Here is a 24,189-nt window from a genome sequence, read left to right as displayed (position 1 = left end):
CAGAAAGCTTTTCCAGAGATGATAATCATACCATTACCCATATTGCTTTTAAAATATCTGGAAACAACCTAAATTAGAGTGAAGAAATGGTTTAGTAAATCATAACACATAAGCATGAGGGAACTGAAAATGGAGCTTGCAGAAACCATAAAAGTATCTCTTCATTCCATAAAAATTGAAAAGCTAAATTTTAAAAGCCAAATAAAAATGGTATGTTCATTGTTATTACAGATGTGTTTAAAATACACATGCATACATTTGCATATATAAATATGGTTGGTGATACAGGAAAATAACCTGTAAACTTGAAAATATTTGAATCAAAAATAATAATCATGGTGGTTTTTTCCTTTTCATGGAGAATTTTATAAATTTGATTTTCTTATGTCAAGTTCTATTTCACTACTGAGTTTTCCTGTGTGAGGAGAGCTAAATTACTCTTAAGATAACGGTTTCCAAACAGCTTTGTGAGGAACTATCAAACTTTGAGTTCCTACATACTTTCTTTTTGCTTTTAATTTTTTTAATGAATAATACATGATTTCAAACTCAAAATATTCCAAAACATACATTTTTTTTTTAAAAAGCGTGTCTCAGATGGTAGCACAGCCTGTAATCCCAGCAACTGGAGAGACTGAAACAGGAGGATTGCAACTCAGAGGCCAGCCTTAGCAATTAGCGAGACTCTGTCTCAAAATAAAAGGCATATGTGTGGTGTGTGTGTGTGTGAGACTAGGAATGTAGTTCAATGGTACAGCACCCTGGGTTCAATTTCTCATACAAAAGAAAAAAGGAGTCTCAAGTTGAGTATGTAGCTCAGTGGTAGAACACTGTTACAATATGCACTGAAGTTCTGGGTTCAAATCCCAGTACCACATAAAAAAATAAAGGGCAGTCTTACTGCTATCTTGTCCCTCAGCCATCCAGTTACCTCTTTCTGGAAATAATAAACATTTTCAAATTCTTTCCTATCCTTCCACAGACATTCTATGTGTAAATAAGCAAATTAATAAATATATGTGTGTATTTTTTCTCCTTTACATAACATTAAAGTAAGTAAGATCTAAGCACCTAAATATGTAAAATTCCAGTTAAAAATTCAGCAAAACTTCAAAACTTAAATACCTTTAATAATGACCTTCTCTTCATAATCTTTAAGAACCATTGTTTCTTTCCAGTTAAGAAAATTTGCAAATTCAAGGAAGTTAATCAGGCCGTCATTATCCACATCACAGTAGTCAAACAGTTCATCTAGGAGCTTCTCATCTAAATGTAAGTTGGCCTGGTCACAAGCTTCCTGAAGCTCTGCTTTATCTATCATCCCGTCTCTCTTCTGTTAGACAAAAAGAAAAAAAGATGAGATGAGCACTGTCTTCAGGAGCAGAGCAAGCAATATCCGTTATTGTTTTAGTTAGCTTGTTCACCGCTGGGACCAAAAGACCTGACAAGAACAATTAAAGGAGGAAAAATTTATTTTGGAGCTCACAGTCTCAGGGGCCTCAATTCACAGATGGCCGACTCTGTTGCTCTGGACCCAAAGTGAGGCAGAACCTCCTGGCAGAAGAGTCAGGTGGGAGGTAATGGCTCAGGACATGGCCATCAGGAAGTAGAGAGACAGAGAGAATTCCCCTCAACACAGACAAAACATAAACCCTGAGGGCACATCCCCATCAACCCACCTCCTCCAGTCACACCTACCTGCCTACAGTTACCACTCAGTTAATCAGAGAATTAATGCACCGATTAGATTAATGCTCTATCCCATCATTTCACCTCTAAACTTTCTTGCATTGTCTCACATAAGAGCTTTTGGAGGATAACTCATATCTAAACAATAGCAATTATTTAGCTTAAGAAAAAATAAATAACTCTATCACATAAATTCAAAGACTGTCTCAACTTTCCTGTAAGAGGAGGTAAATACTAAGGCAAGATTGATCCTCATTGAGACAATGTGATATACACATACAGCAACTTCAAACCTTGGTTGGAGCAAGCAGGGTGTGGCTCAGAAACGTGTCTATTTATTTATTTATTTATTTTTAGGTGCTGTGGATTGAACCCAGAACCTCCCAAATGCTGAGAATATGCTCTTTCACTGAGCTACATACACTCCCGATCCCCATTCTATTTTAATCATGTTTTTAAAATCATGCTGTTTACGCTGGGACTGAGCTGGAAGAACCATGATATATGCTTGACATTTCATTGGACCAATGTTGTGTACAACATCTTGACAATTTTCTTTGCTTACAAAGTTTTTAACATCTCCCATGTTTCAATGGGGCAATAAAGAGTCCTTCACTGCATTGCTTATTAATGAGAAACTAAGAAGGTAGTTGCAAGACCAAGTGCAGGGAGGTGGATTCAAAGACAGTTGCCTGGTTCTGTTTGCTAAAACTCCGATAGGCAGAGGAGATGCTACCCATCCATCAGGTCAGCCCCCACTGTAACAGTTACTATCAAGGTTCATTCTGGCAGGGAGAGGAGGGAGATGTCTCCTTTCAGACAAGAGTTAAAGACAGACATACCTACACAAGTATGAATGGAAGGAACTTTGTGAGGAATCTGAGCAAAAACTTTGGCTGATTTCTTGGGAGGTCAAGGGGCAAATCCTTCTGCCTGTTAAGGAAGAATGACAACAGCCAGGACATCTTACCACTCGGCCCCTCCTGCAGTCTATCAAGCCAATCTTCAAGCCATTCAGAGATGATGGTAAAGATCTGAGTTTTTTATTTTTGTGTTTTTGTGTGTGTGATGTGTTTTTGTTTGTTTTTGGCAATGGATTTTGGCTGCTCTACAGGAGTTCTGGCTCCCTCAAAGAGATTTCCTTGAAAGGGAAAATCTCCCAAGGGAAATCATGAATGAATCATTGAGTAGTAGTATTCAGGCTCTAACTGCCCAAGTTTGGATTCACCCTGCTGATGGAGGTGATCCCATGAAGAAAGAGAAATGACCCAATGAGATCAACCCAATAAATTCTAGATAATTACTGCAGTCAGACCTGCAGCCCTGGAAAAGATCTCTAAGTCTTACGTTGAAACGAAATGTGAACTTAAAACACAGTATCTTGACAATTTATTGCCCTAGATTAATGTAAACTACTTTATAAAAGCCTCTACTGAAAGCCCAAGTTAACCAAAAATATAAACCCCATATGCCTAGCTGGAAAACAATGTGGGAGAGTGGGGGGGTGCTGTTGAATCAAGAAGTCCACAAAACTAAAATAGATGCTGCTGATAATCATAATTTTGCTGACTAATACAGGAATTAGTGTAGACTGAAAAAAAAATTATTGGTTTGTTTCATTGAGCTGTGTGCAACCACAATACCATATTTACTGGTGCAAAGACAGCCTACCTCTGTGCAGCCTTGATCCCCTCTTTACCTGTATCCCAACCTCAACTGCTTTAAAGAGAAAGGTGACGAGGGGAGTGGGACCAAGGTCTTCCTGTCACTAAGAAAGATCAAAGGCCACATGCATGGGTCCAAGTATGCTGGGGGGCAGTGAGGACTCAAATTTTTAGGCCTTTGGATTCAGGCACCAAAGTTATCATCATACTCTGTCCCAGGGTGGGGAGAAGTTTATGTCTGGATTTAGCCAGTGGGATTGGGCAGGGTTCAAGGGAAGAACAAAAGCCAACTACAGGGCAGAGGGTGTAAATCACTGGTAAAGAACTTGCCCTGAATTCAATCCCCAGCAGAAAAAAAAAAAAAAAAAATTCAACAATGTATTATTATTGACATGGTTCAATTTCTGACTGTGTAATTGGTATTGATGTTCTCCATGTTTGAATTGGGATTGCTCAAAAGTGCCAGAGATTACACTGATTAAGAAAAGTCACATGTACGTTTAGAGCCCCACAACTCTACTGACCCTTGGAGCTACAAGTCTTGGTTACAGGTGATTTTGCCAATTAGAGGCTCTAGAAAGGAGAGACCACCTTCGCTTAGAGGCGTGCTTTCAGGTTTAAGACTCACTGTCTCCGGCTATTTTCTGAAAAGTAGCTCAACCTGTTACTGAGTTCTTGTTGGAACTGACACTAGACCCCCGGCGACCTTGTGAGTCTCCAGCCTGCTAATCATTTTAAGATGGACCAGCTTGGACTCAATGACTAACAAAGTGGAAAGAATCCAGCAAGCCTCCTTTGTCAGGTGGAAGTGGTATATTCAAAAACGAGACCAGCAGAAGATGGAGCTCAGTGGTACAGCCTTGGTACAGTGGTACATGCCTTTAGCATGTGAGACACCCGTGATTCAATCCCCTGCCCTGCAAAAAAATAAAAAGGAAAAAGAAAAAAAATGCAGACATCCTGGCCCCAGTAACATCTGAGCTTTATATGAAAAAGGATAGCGATCTTTAGGAAATTATTTTATTTACCATTCTGCCATTAAAGAAAAGCCACTGGTTCCAAAGGGACTTGAATTCACAGACGCTCCTCTGAATGCCTGGGCTTCGCTGATTATTTGCTAACCTGAAACTTGGTGGCCTTCACTGGGGTTCCATGGCTTTCAAACCCAAAGTTAATTATGAAGAACCAAAATTGGATGCAGTCAGTACGCAGCGGGCAGCCCTAAAGGCCATTCTCGTAGCTTGGGCCATGATAAATATGTTTTATTTTCACTGAGTTGGGCTGTTACCAGAGGCCTTCCTGTTTGGTTTGCCACTTGGGGAGCTACATGCTAGCAGATTTAAGACACCCCTCTTTTGGTCTATAAACTATGGAAACTATGGTTGTTAACTGAGCCAACTGAATAATTCTTGTAGATACTCACAGTAAGGATCCATTCTGTGAGGGAATTATTGGAATTAAATGGCTAATCAAGCCTGAAACCATTCAGATTGCCACCATTGCTGCCTGGACCCATCGTTGTACCAGACATGACATCACACAAGATAAAGGACTGTATCTTTCGAATGCAGAAGTTCCACTGCAAGCCAAAAATGACACCTGCCAAAAATTGATCTGTTTGTCTCATGGTCAGAGAGGACATACCACACACAGATGGAAAACTATATTGAACTTTGACCTCCTCTCAGAACTACTAGTGGTGTGTCTACCAGTGTTGACACTCTTTCAAGTTATGGAATTTCCATTCCAGTCCCATCGGCTGGCTCCAGTCACAAGAGTGAAGCCAAAGAAATTAATCTGAGTCATGTTTTTGCTTTCCAGACTATTTTCAACAAAACATGGTCCACCTTATAGCACAAAAGCTGTTAATCAAGGTATTCAATAAAACTTTCTTCCTCCTTACCATCCATTGCCATCTAGAATTAATGAGCATTAGGATGGCATTCTCAAAAATTATTTACCAGGATGTGGGGGAAAAGGTACACTCATACATTGCTGGTAGGGTTGCAAATTAGTGCAGCCACTCTGGAAAGCACTGTGGATATTCCTCAGAAAACGTGGAATGTAACCACCATTTGACCCAGCCATCCCACTCCTTGGTTTATACCCAAAGAACTTAAAATCATCATACTACAGAGATATAGGCACATCAGTGTTTGTATCTGCTCAATTCACCATAGGCAGATTGTGGAACCAACCTAGATGTCCTTCAATTGATGAGTGGATAAAGAAACTGTGGCATATATACACAATGGAATATTACTCAGCCAAAAAGAATAATAAAATTATGGCATTTGCAGGCAAATGGATGAAATTGGAGAATATCATGCTAAGTGAGATAAGCCAATCTCAAAACACCCAAGGATGAATGATCTCGCTGATAAGCGGATGATGACACATAATGGGGGATGGGAGGGGGGCAAGAATGGAGGAAGGAGGGACTGTATAGAGGGAAAAGAGGGGTGGGAGGGGTGGGGGGAGGGAAAAATAACAATGAATCGAACACCATTACCCTATGTAAATGTATAATTACACAAATGGTATGTCTTTACTTCATGTACAATCAGAAACATGTATCCCATTTGTTTACAATAAAAATAAATTTTAAAAAATTATTTACCTTTCTCATTAGCTCTTGCTAATTTTTACCTTAGTGAAAAGTAGTTTGGTCATTCAGTGTAGCTGTTCCCAGAACAGAATCAGCCTATCTCAGCTGTTTTCTGAATTATAATCAGGATAAAAGAGGTATGGGTTATAAAGTCCTTTTTTGTTTTTTGTTTTTTGTACCAGGGATTGAACCCAGAGGCACTTAACTACCAAGGCACACACCCAGCCCTTTTTTATATTTTATTTAGTTTAGAGACAGGATCTCTCTGAGTTGCTTAGGGCCTCGCTAAATTGCTGAAGCTGATTTTGAACTTGCAATCTTCTTGCCTCAGTCTCCCGAGCCACCGGGATTACAGGCGTGCACCACCGTGCCTAGCTAACGGCCTATTTTGAAAGTTCCAGATTTTGCCATGACCATTCCTGGTCATTATACATCTTTTTTCCCCCAGTAGCAATCTCAGGCTAATCTGTTTGATCTACCCTCTTCGTAGCAACCAGGCATAAAAAAGGATTCTAATGGTTGAGACACAGTTCAGTGGTAGAGTATGCTTAGCAAGCACAAGGGCCTGAGTTAAATCCTCAGAACCACAAAAAAAAAAAAAAAAAAAAAAAAAATTCTAGAAGATTCAAATTTAATTTCTTTTCAGCATCTCCGCCACCTGATGCTCTGGTTAGGTTGCCATAATCCTAGTCATAAGGATAATAATGCCTTGATTGAGTGCACTGCTCACCCAGTCTTCCTATAGTGGCCAAAACAGGGAATGAAATGGGTCTCTGGAACTTTTCTAAAATTTCCTTATCCCTCTTATACCTGACCTTTCCAGACAAAAGGTCTAGGGGTAAATAGGGAATGAATGGATAAATGTGAAGTTACAGTTGCTGGAATGAGACACACGGATCTCGCGGTGATGGAAGAACAGCAATCAAACTCTTGGAGAGTGAACGCCTTAGACCTGGAATGTTCAGGGGAGTGAAAGATGTTATTTAATCTTTCAGACCACTCCATGGAGGCTGCACGATAGAGACAAATGCTGTGGAGTAGCTCTCTCAAACTGTTAGAAGCACCATAAGTTTAATTGACAGCCAGGCAGTTCTATCCACAAGTTGAATGCCATTCTCCTCCATCTTACTGAGAAATCTATTGGAAACAACAGATAACAGTCTCAGTTACTGTTCCTCCCTCCTGGAACACCTTTGGAGATGCTCCTGCATCCCGTTTTCATTCGCTCCATGGAATGAGTGAACACCATCATTCCACAGGGTGAGTGAATGTCATCAACTAGCAAATACCACTGTTATGGACAAGTAGGAAGCTGGATGGACTGTCTACAAGCAGTCCCTCCAAAACCAAGAACTAGATGCAATTACTGAATTTAGCTGAGAACAATAAGGCCCAGCAGCAAAAATTTATTTTAGGAGATTATTCTAGTTTTAAGTTAATGATGTTTACAGATTGGCAAAGAATGTATTCCTTAAGTAAGCACAAATTACTCAGTTCTACACATGCTTAATTAGATAATTAATTGAAAGAGAAAAATCATCATGAATTACATTGTCTGTAATAGCCAAGAGCCAGCATTCCTGCTTGTAATTTTGAATTTATCATAGCACTTGGCCCTGATTCTACTCTAGTGGTGTGTTCTATTTGTTTAACAACTGGCCCTTTGGAGGCTGTAGTGAAAGGAAACCTTTATTTGTAGCAGTTGCAACTGTCCATGGTATAAATACTTTCATCAGGGCTAATTTCTAACTACCATTGGGATGTCAAATGGCTTCAAACTTCCTGAAAATTTAACAATATGCTCTCTCAAAGCCAGCTCTAGCATTCCACTGCTACTCTAATTTATGATTAACTCCTCGAGATATTAAGTTCCCTAAGTGGAAGGTCTATACATTATCCAGAATAAAGCTTGATGTATTATGGGTGTTCAATAAATAACAGAATTAATTTTATACACCAAGAAGATTCACTTAGGAAATCATAGTTTATTTGCACTGTTCTATTTTTTTTTTCCTCTTAAATTAAATCTGGGCATCCAACAATATCAGATTCAAATAATCAAAAACTATCCTACAGCTGTACCAGACCCACATCTTATTACCCTCCCAGTAAAAAGCTCCTTAAGGACACTGAGCACTACATTGTGCATATTAAAAGTTAACTGTTTAAAAGGTATATCAGCATTAAATAATTCTCAGTAATTCCCTCCCTCCTTAATTTAATTTTATCACATGGAATGTGCCTGGTGGTTTACTCTGATAATCAACAGCTATTAAGATGATCGTATTCCCTATAATTGCACTGAAAATGAAGAATTTTTAAAAGCAAAGCACTAGGTATTGTGGCAGGTTCTCCTATTCATGTCACTACTATGTAAATTTCCTTTACCATCATATTTATGAGACATCTACATGTGAGTGAAAAGGAGCTGAGTCACAACTCAGTGTTAGAATAATATGCCTAGAATATGGGAGGCCCTAAGCTTAATCTCCAGTTCCATGGAAAGGGTAAAAAGTTACAATAGGTTAAAAGTTAAAAGGTGTTTATTTTAGCTTACTTTTCTTTTTAATTTTGAAGCATCATCTTGAAATAATCTATAAATAATAACTGGTCTCCTCAAAAGCCAGTTTTATTCTTACATTTTCTTTAAACACAGTTTTATAGTAGGACATAGGTGAGTACTGGTCTGTAGGTGTTTGTTCCTACATAATTAGTACAATTTTGAGGGGAGAGAACAGTGCTGGGGATCAAAAACAAGGCCTCTGCTGAGCATAGTAGCGCGCACCTGTAATCCCAGCTACTGGGGAGGCTGAGGCAGAAGGATCACATGTTCAAGTCCAGCGTGAGCAACTTAGTGAGATCCTGTCTCACAATTAAAAATGGGGATGTAGCTCAGTCATAGAGCACTCCTGGACCCAAATAAATAAATTAAATTAAATAAATAAAATAGAAAGCACACCCTGCTCCCCTAGGGAAAGACATTCTGAGCATGACTTGGACCTAAATGAAGGTACAATGGGTACATGCTCAGATTAAGTTGTAGACTGTCAGATCTTCCTCAGGAATCCAGAGTTGTACCTTTTTCCTTGAATCTAGCACACTGCAGTTTAATAATCCACAAGAAAAAAAAATGGTTCTCAAACTTGAATGTGCACCAGAATCACCTGGAATGCTTGTTTAAATTGGTGGGCTCCCACAACAATGTTCATAGCTGCTCAATTCACAATAGCCAGGCTGTCAACCTAGATGGACAACCTAGAATGTCCTTCAATTGATGAATGGATAAAGAAACTTTGGTGTATATATATATACACATATATATATATATATATATACACATACAATGGAATATTACTCAGCCATAAAGAATAATAAAATTATGGCATTTGCAGGAAAATGGATGAAACTGGAGAATATCATGCTAAGTGAGATAAGCCAATCTCAAAAAAACCAAAGGATGAATGATCTCAATGATAAGCGGATGATGACACCTACTGGGGGTGGGAGGGGGCAAGAATGGAGGAAGGAGGGACTGTACAAAGGGAGAAGAGGTGTGGGAGGGGTGGGGGGGAAGGAAAAAAATAACAGAATGAATCAAACACCATTACCCTATGTAAATGTATGATTACACAAATGGTATGCTGTTACTCCATGTACAAACAGAAACAACATGTATCCCATTTGTCTAAAATAAAATAAATTTAAATAAATAAATAAATAAATAAATAAAATAAAATAATAAAAAATAAATAAATAAATTGGTGGGCTCCATCCCAGAGTTCCTAATTCAGTTGATCTGAGGTAGGCCTTAGAACGTGCATTTCTTACAAGTTCCCAAGTAATGCTGATAGTGGGAAAGGACCTAATTTTAACAACCAAATAATTACACAAGGGATCAGCAAAATTTTTTGTAAGAGACAAATGATAAACATCAATCTCTGTTGTTAGTATTCAACTTCGCATATGTAGGACAAAATAAGCCACTGATATTAATTACAATAACACAGACATGACTGTGCTTCACATAAACTTTACTTACAAGAACAAGGAGTGGAATTGGCCCACAGGCCATAGTGGGCTGACCCCTGATCTACACCAACCTACTGGGATTTGTCAGCCCATGCATGTACCAAAAATTCTGCTCTACTACTAGCCTTGTCATAGTGCCTGAAGGCTGCCAGCAAACTGTCAAAGTTTTGGTAATTAAATTTCTTCAAGTGATGTCGAACAGCAGCGATCAGGGCTCGCTCTCTATCCTTCCCTCGAAGACATTCGCCTGAAGGTCTATTATGGATCAGATCACCAACTCCTATTGAAGAAAAAAAAAGTCTTTTATGTGAATTTAAAATCTGTGAATACTATTTTCATCTTTAAACAGAGAGACAGATCTAGCAACCTCTGTGAAAGAAAAACTCACATTTAACTCTGATACTATTAAATGCCAGGAAAAGCTTGTAGAATAAAAAAAAGCACATAAAGTAATTGATAAATATATCTGTTGTATGTCACTTCTCCTTTCAAGAAAAAAAAATCATAAAACATGAAGTTTGTGGGGGTATCATCAGCCCCATTCAGCTACCAAGTCCTTTACTAAGATATCAAAGCCCTTGCTTGACTACCTCTTGGGCAACATTTGTCTACAATGCTGAAGATCTGCAAGCTGGGACTGATTTCATGTAAGGGCCACTCAGTGTGTCTGGGGTTGGATCCCTTATGAAAATTAAATTCAAATTCCTTATTCCCAACCAGGTATGGTGGTACATGCCTATGATCCCAGCTACTGAAGAGGCTGAGGCAGAAGAATCACAAGTTCAAGACAAGACTGGGTAACTTATTGAGACCCTGCCACAAAATAAAAAAATAATTTTAAATGGCTAGGAATATAGCTTAGCAGTATAGCATTTGCCTACTATGCACCCAGACCTGGATTCTATCCTCAGTAACACATAAAAGAGAAACAAGAGAGAGAATCGCTATTCCCTCCTAGTTTCCAGTTGATCTTTAGTCTGCATACCATGTTCCCATTTCTCAGCTCTGCCTCTCCCCGTAGCACCAATGTCACTGAAGGCCTGCCCCCATCCGTAGTTCTGAGGGAGATGTAGAAGGGCCTAGGCAGTCAGGACAAGATAGAGAGTGAGGAGGTCGGGGGCAGGGCCAGAACAAAGGAGCATGAAGAGGGTCTTCTACTGAGGTTAACTTCCTGCTTGATGACAGTGCTCGTGGACACAAGCTGGGACCCCATCAGACAGATACTTCTATACTTGTGCTCCTAAGCAGAGGACCCAATGGAAAAACTAATGCAGACTTGTGGACAGAGGAGGCACCAATCAATAATAGTGAGGGGTGTGTGGACAGGGAAGGAGATAAGTAAAGGAGGAAATTCCAGAGACCATAAAAAGAACAGGTCGGGCTGGGGAGATAGCTCAGTCGGTAGAGTGCTTGCCTTGCAAGGCACAATGCCCTGGGTTCGATCCCCAGCACCGCAAAAAAAAAAAAAAAAAAAAAACAGGTCAAAATTCCCCCACCAGATTCCCAGTTCTGGGGCCCTTTCTCTCAGTAGAAGTCTATCACTTTTGCAATAAGCCTTCTTGCTTACTATCTCTGTGTCCTGTTCTTCAATTCTTTGCTGAACAAAGAAAATGAACCCAGCACCCCTAGTTGGTAAAAGCTCCATTAACTAAGAATATTGACCCACATAACCCAGCACCCCTAGTTGGTAAAAGCTCCATTAACTAAGAATATTGACCCACATCCCCAACTAGAGTTGACCTTGGTGGGTGTCACCAGAAGAGACTTTCTGCCTGGCCTACACTTTTATCCACTTCCTGCCAAGACAGTTTTGTTGGAGCAAGGTCATGCTGGCAGTTGATTGTGGTGCCCTGAGTAAATTAATTAAAATTACAACATTCATTGCAGCTAAGAGCATTTAATATCTATACCTATTCAGTGTAAGGCATGATGCTAGGCTCTGTCAGGGTCTCTTTTAATAGGTAGTCATAGCACCTGTAAATTACTTATTTATTATCAAATAGGGAACTAATTATGCACATGCTGGTAAAAGTCTTCTCTGAAAGACTTTTTTCCCCTCTATGGAAAGGCCCTGAGTATAGCTAAAAAGCCCACAACTAATGCTGGTTCCAGGAACAAGGCAAGTGCCTCAGACCAAGGACATCTGAAACAGGTCAGCTACCATTAGATCATCCTAATCAGACCATCCTCAAGTGGACAAAACACAAGAAAAGCTCTGAGTGAAATTCAAGACTGCTAGGAAAGCCAGGTGCAGTGGCGCACACTTATAGTCCCAGTTTATAGTTCTAGCTGCTCAGGAGATTGAGGCAGAAGTTCGAGATCAGCCTGGGCAACATAGTAAACACACACACACACAAATAAATAAATAAGGAGGAGAAAGAGGAGATATAGAAAGAAAAGGACAAAAAGGACAAAATAATTGTTACTATTGTAACTATTAATGAAAAATAGTATGACCTTTCTCTGCTTCATACCCTTTCCTCAGATAGAAACCCTTTTGGTGGCTATTTTGTGTGATGAAGTTTGTGTGATGAAGTTTTCCTTCTACAAGATGACTCCAGGTTGAGTCTGTTTATCTTCAGAAGCCTTTGCCTCCATTAACACCCAAAGATAATAATTTAAATCGTTTTTCAACTCTAATGGTTTCCCCCCCACCATACCCACTAGATTTAACTGCCTGATGGGTGAGACCTATACTATTACTTTCTTTTGGTCTGGTCCTGAAATAACATTTATGAACCTGACATCAAATCGCTTGCAATCACTAAAGAACCATTCCAAAAAACTGAAACCAGAAGTACAAGCTCTGACCTTAAGAGAGAGCACTGTGACCTGACTACCACACCACTACAGTCAGAAAAGCTGAGCAGGCTCCTCTGCTGTACCCATCCTGCAACCAATTCCCATGATGCACCACTGTCCACCTGCTTTGGATTTTCCTTCACCTGGCCTCTGCTCTGGTGCATCCTGGGAGCCAGGGAGACCTCACACATTTCTTAAAGCTGTCGTTTTTTGTCATTGTTATTGTTTTCATTTCTTTTACCAATGCTAAGCAAACATTCTACCACTAAGCTCCATCCCCAATGTTTTTTTTTTTTTTTTTTTTTTTTTTTGGAGATAAGGTCTTGCTAAGTTGCCCAGGCTGACCCCAAACTTTCAATCCTCCTGCCTCAACCTCCCAAGTAGCTGGGATTACAGGAGTACACCACCACCATGCCAGGTTCCTAGAGTCATCTCAATATAAACAATAACTCCAATAACAGGAAGAATACCTTCATCTTAGGGATTGAAGCATTCTTTGTTAAAATAAGATTAACTATTTTCCTCAGTAAGGGTAAAGGAGAATTCCAGTCCCAACATGTCTCTGTTAGCAGGCAAACCCTGAAACTTGCCACAGAAGAGAGGCTATTAACTAACACCAATAATAGTTACAAAAGGCTGGAACCAGAGTAGAGTTCATCTGCGTCCATCTGTGAGTTAAAAAAAAAAAATTCAGAGAGGACGTTTTGAACTCTTCCACAGTTACACCATATGGCACCATGGCTGATTGTTATACTTACATATTTTTAGATTATTAATTTTCATTTTAAAATACTTTCTTAACATTAAATGTATAACAACAGCATTAATCAATCATCAAGAAATTTGTTGGACTGTGAGTGGTACAGCATTGGTTCAATCCCCAGTACCACCAAAACATTTTTTTTTAATTGTAAACATCGAATTGTCAAAATGGTAAACTGTGCTGAATACATCAGTTCATGCTACAAATATTGGTCAGCGATGTACCACTCTCTGGACCCTATGGTTCTAACGACTATAAGAGCAAGCATTCTCCAGCATAAAGCTTACCCTCAAGTAGGCAGAGTTTCCCATGATCAAACTTACTGCTTTTCAGGCTAACTGGTGGATTTCTTAATTATCCCTTACCCACTCCAGAAGATGTTAAGAATCTCTGAATGGACAGTGTTATGGTTTAGATCTGAAATGTCCCCCAAAGGTCATGTGAAGTCTGGCTTGACAGCCTGTGGCACTGTTCTAAGGTAACAGAACCCTTAGGAGGTGGAGCCTAATGGAGGAAAGTTAGCTCACTGGGGACATACCCTTGAAGGGGATACTGGAACCCTGACCCCTTACTCTCTCTTTTTGCTTCCTGGTCACCATGAAGTGAACAGATCTCCTTCTGCCCTGTGCTCCCCTCTATGACATTCTGCCCCACATCAAGCCCAGAGTGACAGGAAAAAGTGACCACAGACTGAAATCTCTGAAACAGTGAGCCAGAATAAAACCTTTCCTCCTGTAAGTTGATTTATCACAGGTATTCCGGCCATAGCAACAGAACTCTGACTAACACAGACAAGCATCCATTAAACATATAAGAGTTCATCTATAAAAAGAACAAAAATACAATTTCTTAATGTAAGGATTAATGATACGCCAAAATACTGTCTTAAATAAACTCACTAATTACTTGTTTTTACTGTCAGTGAGCAGACCTTTGCTAAAATATTTTCAATAGCAGTTTTTAAACTTAAACATGCATCTGGTTGTGGTGCTGAACACCTGTAATCCCAGCTACACTGGAGGCTGAGACAGGAGGATCACACATTCAAGGTCAGCCTGGGAAACTTAGCAAGACCCTGTCTCAAAACAAAATTTTAAAAACACCTGGGAATGGCAGGCACAGTGGCAAAACCTGTAATTCCAGCAACTAGGGAGGCTGAGGCAGGAGAATCACAAGTTCAAGGCCCGCCTCAGCAACATAATGAGGCCCTAAGCAACTTAGTGAGACCCTATCTAAAATTTTTAAAAAATTAAAAAGGCTGGGGATGCCGTTCAGGGGTAAAGTGTCCCTGGGTTCAATTCCTGGTATGAAAGAAAGGAAGGAAAGAAGGAAGAAAGGAAGGAAGGAGGAAGGAGGAGGGAAGGAAGGAAGGAAGGAAGGAAGGAAGGAAGGAAGGAAGGAAGGAAGGAAGGAAGGAAGGAAGGAAGGAAGGAAGGAAGGAAGGAAGGAAGACTAGAAGTTTTTAGAAGACAGTAAGTTCAGCTGCATAACTTTATGGGGGTTTTGAGATGTTTGTTTTATTTGTTTGTTAAGGAGAAAGTTTGTATATTTACCATATTCCTCAGGATGGAGACAAGCTCCAAATGTGTGGCCTGGGGGAACGTTCATTGTTTCTGCAATGCTACCAAAGAAAACACATCCTTTAGTTCAAGTACCCACCACATGGCACCCCTGGAATTTAGAATGTTTGTCATATGTTCATAGTAGCCTATTTTCTCTTCTGAGCAAACTATGACGCTAAAACAAAAGTTCTCCAAAAGATCTATTTTTTTGATCATCCATTTACATACACAGTGACTGAATGCTTTCACTGCCTTTGAATAACCCAGATTTTAAAAAAAAAAAACAAATTCAAAGCAAAATTTTCCAAGTATAAATAGAGAGACAGAGAGAATAAAGAGACAAGAATGCAAACACAATGTTAAATTCCTGCTATCCCAGAAATAAAGTTTTATGAAAAATTATCCTTCCTTCCACCTTGGAGAACTCACCACTTTCCTGTAAATCCAAATGCTATAAACACTAAGATTTCCATTGATAAACACAATTTAATGATTTTCTTATTTAATAGACAGAATTTAATAAAACATAAACCAACATTTGCCAAAACAGTACTTTTCAAACTTGAGGCAGATATGACATGAAGTTATGGAGTGATATGAAGTTAACCATTAACTTACGGATCTAAAACTTTTCCAAGTTTATGTTGAAACTTCTCTTTGAAATCATCAACTCTCTTGGATACAACCTTGGCTCCTCTTTTCCTACAAAATTGGAAAATTGTCAGATATCTCTATTGCCTGAAGTTGTGTAGACTGCCAAATATATATGCAGTAAGGAATACCATAGTACCAATGAAATAATCTAGTTTCAAAACAAATTCTATCCTAAAATTTTAGGTGTTCACTTTTGTATCACTTATACTGTATAATGAAAATACATTTTGATTAAAAATAAAACAGGCAAAGTTAAAAATATTTTCAATAAATAACGAAGTATTAATTATACTAAGCATAACCTCTAAAATTTCCAAACGAAAATTAATCATCAAATAAATATAAACAGGATATAAACATATAACTCATCTAATAAGTAAAAATAGAGTGAAATTATAATCCTCTCCAGTAATAAAATAAATGTAAAATAAAAAATAACAAATCCCAATGGCTTGGGAGGGGAAGGCAGGAGGATCATGAGTTCAAAGCCAGCCTCAGCAACTTAATGAGGTGCTAAGCAACTCAGTGAGACGCTGTCTCTAAATAAAATACAAAAAATAGATCTGGGGACATGGTTCAGTGGTCAAGTGCCCTGAGTTCAATCCCCAGTACTCCCCCTCAAAAAAAATAAATAAAATAACAATTGACCTCCTCTAGCCTAGTGAAAAAGAGGGAGAGAACATTGAATAAGAATACACTCTGCATGCAATTTAAGTTCTGATTATGAACCATACACTGCAATGTATAATTATTTTGTGTTAAATGAAAAATCAGAATACAAAACAACATTGCATTCTGATGAAAACTATGCAAAAATCTACATCTAAAGCCAACTAGAAAGAAATACACATTAAAATAATAATAGTTGAATTAAAGTGACAGGATTATGGGTGATTTTATTTTGCCATTTTCTATAATATAATTTTGTTACTTCCACTGTTGTGATTAAATGGATAAAATTTCTTTTGAAAACTAGAATTACAATGCTACTATTTAATGACATTAAAATTAATAAATTCTCTATTGTTGTGCTAAGACTAAAAACAATGAACATTAAATTCTTAAACTCCATTCACTTTTAAAAATATTTTCTGTACTATTGAAATTCTGAGCTGAATAAATTTCTGGGGAAGAGTGACACTCTGTGGAGAAACAAAAGAAGAAATGGAAAGTAATTCATCTTGCTTTTTCATTTCCTCCCCGTTTGTTAGTGGGGAAAAAAACACATGGGTAAAGTCTGAATAAATCAATGACAGTTTAAGGGCCATAATTTGAACAAATAGAGTTGACAATCTAAAAATCAGCTCCAAGGGGCCTAATTAGGAACATGCAGGGACGATAAGAATAAGAATTGTAAGGCATGGAGTCTACTCTTTTTAGTCTAAAAGTGCCTGGATTATGCTCCTGGGAGAATCAGGAAGTATCTGTGGGTAGCCAGGCATGTCAGCATATCAATTACTACAAAATCACTACCCAACCTCACAGGATTCACCAAGGAATGCAAAGTTCTTTGTGCACTGCTGGTGAACTCATTCACTGACACATACACACACACCCCTACCATCTGATGATTCAAACTGAGGTCATAAATAGAATATAGAGATCATTTTACAATGGAACTATACCCCTCAAAAGTTGAGATTAAACCAATTTCACATTAAAATTAGATGCCTCAAAATGTAAACGAGTATGTTTGACTCCAAGTTTATAACAGAAGTCATACTGAAGAATGAAGTAGTGAACTTTTCTTGAAATTGACGAGCCAAAGGAATTCAGAATTCCTCTACATCTTCAGCAATAATATTAAAATTCGGTTTCAAAATACAAAACGTATGATCTAATAAAACACTTGCAAACCATGTTCCCTTGGGAACAAAGATAAGTTAGAGGGAAACAAGTCCTGCATATTTCCTGCTCTACTGCAAAATACAAAATAAATAAATGAATATATATAAAAAATATAGGGGCTGGGGAAATAGCTCAGCTGGTAGAGTGCTTGCCTCACAAGCACAAGGCCCTGAGTTCAATCCCCAGTACCGCAAAAAATATATATATACTTTTTTCATATACATATGATAAACCACATTTTTCACCTCCCTTCAAGTATAAATTTCTACATTATATTTCATTATAAATCCCTATGCCCCCTCTTCTGCTTTTTGATACCCGGGATTGAAAACAGGGACACTATACCACTGAACTATACCTCCACTAATTTTTATTTTTTTATTTTGAGAAAAATAAAAAAATTATTTTGATAGGATCTCGCTAAATTGCCCAGGCTGACCTCCAACTTGTGATCCTCCTGCCTCAGTCTGCAGTGCAACTGGGATTACAGTATGCACCACTGCACTTGAGCAAGTTCTTAAATACTTAAATCATATCTTCATGCTTTCCTTTATTGCATGGTTTAATCATTTTAATAATGATGAAGGAATGTTACATGAGTGCTTTTACTATATTCTAAAGAAAACCCATCTCATGCAAGTCTAATATTAGAAGAATTTCTTCTGTGTGTGCTATATTCCTTATGTTGAACAAGTCAAGTATCAGAAACTCATATAAGAAAGGAATAAAAGAGGAATATAACCCATGAGCAGGGGATCACAATATCAAGTGCCTATAATCCTGGTGTAGTGGTAAGGACAGTCACTGGACCCACACTGCCTAGGTGTCAATCCTACCACCAGGACTCCTGAGCTGCATGATCTTAGGCAAATGATTTAACCCCTCTGTTCATTCAGGTTCTTCATCTGTCAAATGGGAAGGGTAAATCTAAAATATACCTAACACATAGAGTTCTTGGAAGGATGAATCTAAAAATATATAAAGTGTTTAGAATTTTGACTTTATAGCAAAGAGTTATCATTGTCACAGGGACAAAACAAGTAAAAAGTAAGGAAGTTGGATATCTATGGAAATGCAAACTTCCATGGATATAAAAGAGATGTAAAAGTCCATTATATTTAAGAATCTTAAATACAGTTGACCCCTAATGTTTAAAACATGCATACATGTATTTATATTTGCTTGTGAAGTCACAAAGTAATTTCAGAATGATACAAACAAGGCACACCTCTAATCCCAGTCACTCTGAAGGCTGAAGTAGGAGGATTATAAATTTGAGGCCAGCAATTTAGCAAGACCCTGTCTCACAATAAAAACTAAAACAGAGAAAAAAAAAAAAAAAAAAGAGGCTGGCGATGTAACTCAATGGTGGTAAAGCACCTCTGGGTTCAATCCCTAATACCAAAGAGAGAAAAAAAAAAAAAAGAATGGTATGAACACCAAACAGTATCATGTTTGCCTCTGGAGGACCTGGGCAGAATGGGTGCCAGAAGTGAAAGACATTTGTTTCATTGTATAATTTTTTTCTAATTTTATATTTGAACTTTGTCAATGTATTCTCTTTTAAAAAATATTAAAAATGAATAGTAAGTCTAAATGTCAAATATCTAACATTTATTCCTGGACACGACATAATTAAACTTACATTTGTAGTTCATGGAGCCAATATAAACTTTTTGCCATGTTTCGTCCATCATTAAAATGTGGTGTTGGAACTCCATACAAATTAAACCTATGGAAACTTGGGTTATACTTTCTGTTCTTTGCTTCTCCTGTTGTGGGGGGAGGAGGACAACAAGGGTGGGTGGGTGGGGAGGAAGACTTCTGACTTAAACAACAAAAATAACAAATAATCTTATCTTGCAAGGAGAACATTATGTTCTTGTTAACTTTGAAAATGAGAGTGGGATGAAGAATGAAACTGTAACAGTACAGGGAATTGTGCAGATTTGACTGTAGACAACAGAAGCATTCCCCCACATGACCTGGGAGACTGGTGAGATGTTATACACAAGAGCTCCTTGTGTTAATATTTGGAAAGCTATATGTAGGAAACCCCAAAGATTCCACCAAAAAAAAAAAAAAATCCTATTAGAACTAATCAATGAATTCAGAAATGTTACAGGATACAAAATCAACATATAAAAATTCATGGTATTTCTATATAAAAATATCTAGGCTGGGGATGTAGCTCTGTGGCAGAACACTTGCCTAGAATAAAAAAAGCCCTGAGTTTACTACCCAACACTGCAAAATAAAAACAAAATAAACTACCTGGTTGAGCACACACCTGTAATCCTAGCCACTTTGGAGGCTAAGGCTAGCAGATGGCAGGTTGGAGGCCATCAAGACCTTGTCTCAAAATAAAAAATTAAAAAAAAAAAAAAGACTGGGGCTATAGATCCGTATTAAAGCACCCCTGGGTTCAATTCCTAGAAAAAAATAAAGGAAGGAAGGAAGGAAGGAAGGAAGGAAGGAAGGAAGGAAGGAAGGAAGGAAGGAAGGAAGGAAGGAAGGAAGGAAGGAGGAAAGAAAGAAAGAAAAAGAAAGAAAGAAAGAAAGAAAGAAAGAAAGAAAGAAAGAAAGAAAGAAAGAAAGAAAAGAAAGAAGCAAGAAACTACTTATCCGAAAGCTAAATCAAAGAAAGCAATACCACTAACAATTGCATCAATCAGTCAATAAAATAATGAGGAGTAAATTTTAGGGTTTTGTTGTTGTTGTTTTTGTTGTTGTTTGTCTTTGAGACAGGCTCTCACTGTTTCCCAGGCTGGTCTCAAACAGCTGGACTCAAGCAATCATCCTACCTCAGCTTTGCGAGTTGCTGGGTGCAACCACCATGCCTGGCACTAAGGAATAAATTTAATACACAAAGTAAAAACCTGTATACTGAAAACTATAAAACACTGATGAAAGAACAACTAAATGAAAAGGTATTCCATGTTCATGGATTGGAATAATATATATGGCTAAAATGTCCATACTGTTTCTTCTCTGGGAAAATACCAAATGGTGGATGACACAGACACAGCAAGTGGGAGGCCCCAGAGGCCCTGGAATGGAAAGCCAGTGATGGCTTCCATGAAGGCCTAGACAGCAGCCCCTGAGGCTGCAGTCGGGAATGGGGCTGTGGCCATGGGGCTTCCGGAAGCAAGGCCCAGGACAAAGCCTGGATCCCTAACACCAAGCTGAACCATGTGGGCAAACACTTGAAGATCAAATCTCTGGAGAGGATCTCTCTCTTCTCCTTGCCTCCTAAAGAGTCCGAGATCAATGACTGTCACCTGAGGACATCACTCAAAGATGAAGTTTTGAAGATTATGCTTGTGCAGAAACACCAAGACAAGGTCGGTCCTGGCCAGAGGACTGATTCAAGGCATTTTTTACTATCAGGGACTACAATGCTCACATGGGCCTACGAGTTAGGGTCTCCAAAGAGGTAGCTGCTGCTATAGAGGAGCCATCATTCTGGCCAAGCTCTCCATTGTTTCTGTGCAGAGAGGTTACTAGGGGAACAAAATTGTCAAGCTCCATGCTGTACCTTGCAAGGTGGCAGGACACTGTGATTCTCTGCTGGTGTGCTTCATCCTTGCCCCCAGAGGCACTGGCATAGTCTTTTTCTCCACCACACCAAAATGCCCAAGAAGCTTCTAATGATGACTGGTATTGATGACTGTTAAACTCCACCAGGGGCTGCACTGTCACCTTGGGCGATTTCACCAAGGTCAACTTTGATGTCAACTCCAAGACATACAGCTACCTGACCCTCAATTTATGGAAAGACATTGTGTTCACCAAGGTTTCCTATCAGGAATTCACCAACCATCTTGTGAAAACCTGCACCAGCATCTTTGTGCAGAGGACCCAGGCTCCAGTTGTGGCTACCTTGCAGGGTTTTAGACAAGAAGAATAAAGTGAATGAAACCTAAAAACTAAGTGAATACATAAAAATAAAATGTCCATACCACCCAAAGAAATATACAGATTCAACTCAATTCCTTTCAAAACCCCAAGAGCATGTTTCACAGAAATAGAAAAAGAAATCCTAAAATTCATATACATTCACAAAAGAACCCAAATAGCCAAAGCAATCCTGAGAAAGAAAAGTTAGAGGTATCACACTTTCTTATTTAAAATTATATCCCAGGGGCTGGAGGTATAGCTCAATGGTAGAGCACATGCTTAGCATGCACAAACTTCTGGGTTCAATCCTCAGCACCAAAAAGAAAAGAAAAGAAAATTACATTACAAAACTATAGTGATGGGGAAAAAAGTATGGCAACAGGATAATAATAGACATTCAGTGGCACAGAATGGAGAACCCAGATATAAATTTAAACATATATGGTCAACTAATTTTTAATGAAGTAACCCATAAAAGACAAAATGGGAAAGACGGTCTCAACCATAAATGGTTCTAGAAAATCAAATTTCCACCTGCAAAAAAAAAAATGAAATTGGACCCTTATCCTATACCAAACACAAAAACTAACTCAATTCAAATTGAAAAAAAAGACCTAAACTTTATGACCTGAAACCATGAAACTTCTAGAAGAAAACAAAGAGGAAAAGCTTCTTTTTTTTTTTTTTTTTTTTTTTTTTAGGAAAAGCTTCTTTACACTGACCTTGGTAATGATTTCTTAGATATCACATCAAAAATTCAGGCTACAAAAACATAAATAAATAAATGGAACAACATCAAATTTACTTAAACACATGCCTGTAATCCCAGCATTTGGGGAGGCTGGGGCAGGAGGATGGTGAATTCAAAGCCAGTCTCAGCAACATAGGGAATCCCTAAGCAACTCAGCAAGACCCTGTGTCCAAATAAAATATAGAAAGGGCTGGGAATGTGGCTCCAATACCAAATGCTCCAATACCAAAAAAAAAAAAAATTAAGCACAGCAAAGGAAACAATCAACAAAATAAAAAGTTAACCTACATGTTGGGAAAAATATTTACAAATAATATATCTGGTAAGAGGTTAATATCCAAAATTTATAAAGAACTCACACAAATCAACAGCAAGAAATAGGCAATAGGGCTGGGCATGATGATGCTTGTTTATAATCCAAATTACTTGAGAGGCTAAAGCAGGAGATGGAAAGTTGGAGGCCAGCCTAGGCAATTTAGAGAGACCCGGTTTCAAAATGTAATTTTAGATAAAGACTGGGGATGTAGCTCAGTGGTAGAGTGCTTGCCCAGGACTCAGCCCTGGGTTCAGTCCCCAGTACCTAAAATAAATTACGTACCAGATCTTCATATTTAGTAAATAAGTAGGGAAATGATGTGAGACAGACAGGTATTAATGATTAAAACACACAGGCCCCACCACTGTTACAGAAATCCTGAACTGGGGAAGTACTGCAATGTTTGGGGGATCCCAGCAGGACTTTCCCCTGAGCTGATTTGAGAGGTTGGTGTTTTATATTTGTTCCCACTGAGATCTGGTGAGGTTATCAGAACACTGTATCCCTCATACTTCATTGTAATCATTTATCTTACATTAGAAACATTTAGAGATTGAAGCCTGAGAACAAAATAGGAAGATTTTTTTTTTTAAAGATTTACCATTGTACTTTTTTCCTTTTCAAGTCTTGATATGGTGTTAGTTTCCTATCTAAACAAGAAAGTAGAACTGAAACTAGAGAACAATGAAGAAGGAAGAAATGTTGAAGAAAATATATTCAGCCTTGTTAATGATCCAAATAATGCAAATAAAAATAGTAACAAGAAATCATAATTGTTTCGAGTTAAACAAGAATAAAGTTTACGGATATGTGAGGCAATGGAAAAAAAATGTTTTGGGGGGGTGGGGGGATACCAGGGATTCAACCACTGAGCCACATGCCCAGTCATTTTTATTTTTTTATTTAGAGACAGGGTCTGACTGAGTTGCTTAGAGCCTTGCTAAGTTGCCTGAGGCCAGTTTTAAACTTGCGATACTCCTGCCTCAGACTCCCAAACTACTGAGATGTTAGGAATGCACCACCACACCCAGCTGAAAATTCTCAAACGCTGTGAGGACAAACTGGAGCAGTTGGTCAGAATGACAAGTTGGCTCTGAAGAGTGAAGTTTCAAAAGCTCAGATATTAAGTAATATAACCTGAGGAATATAACCAGCATATCACATTCACCAAGGTATATAAACAATACATTTTTATAATAGTGAAGAAAACAGCATGAAAACATACTCCAAAGTATTTCATTAAATGAGAAAAACAAAGCAGCCTGATGGGGTGGCACACATCTGTCATCCCAGCTAATACGGAGGCTGAGGCAGGAGATTTGTAAGTTTGAGGCCAGCCTTGGCAACACAGCAAGACTGTCTCAAAATAAAAAGTAAAAAAAAAAAAAAATCTAGAGGATGTAGTTCAGTGACAGAGCACCCCAGATTTAATTACCAATACTACAAAAGAAAAAAAAAAAAAAAAGCAACAAACTGCCAAGTGGGGAAGAAAAGTATTGTGGATTAAAATATACACTTATACATATACATATGTCTGAAAATACAAAGAAAAACATTTACAAAAGTATTATGTGGAAGATTGGGAATTGGGGGAGATGTTCTT

At 38.3% G+C, this 24,189-nt stretch overlaps 1 protein-coding gene across 1 annotated transcript in view; it reads right to left on the bottom strand.

Annotated features, from left to right (window-relative positions):
• Positions 1-24,189, bottom strand: part of EFHB (EF-hand domain family member B) — a 49,910-nt gene that overhangs the window by 6,843 nt on the left and 18,878 nt on the right. Inside the window, exons 6-10 of the mRNA XM_079115144.1 lie at positions 19,265-19,391; positions 15,736-15,819; positions 15,109-15,176; positions 10,116-10,270; positions 1,126-1,333 (exon numbers count right to left, since the gene is read on the bottom strand). Of these exons, the coding sequence (XP_078971270.1) occupies positions 1,126-1,333; positions 10,116-10,270; positions 15,109-15,176; positions 15,736-15,819; positions 19,265-19,391 (642 nt within the window). The remainder of the gene's footprint in view (positions 1-1,125; positions 1,334-10,115; positions 10,271-15,108; positions 15,177-15,735; positions 15,820-19,264; positions 19,392-24,189) is intronic.

This window comes from Sciurus vulgaris, assembly GCF_902686455.1.
Source record: "Sciurus vulgaris genome assembly, chromosome: 16".
NCBI classification, from domain to species: Eukaryota; Metazoa; Chordata; class Mammalia; order Rodentia; family Sciuridae; genus Sciurus; species Sciurus vulgaris.
This window is presented reverse-complemented; position numbering and strand designations above follow the sequence as displayed.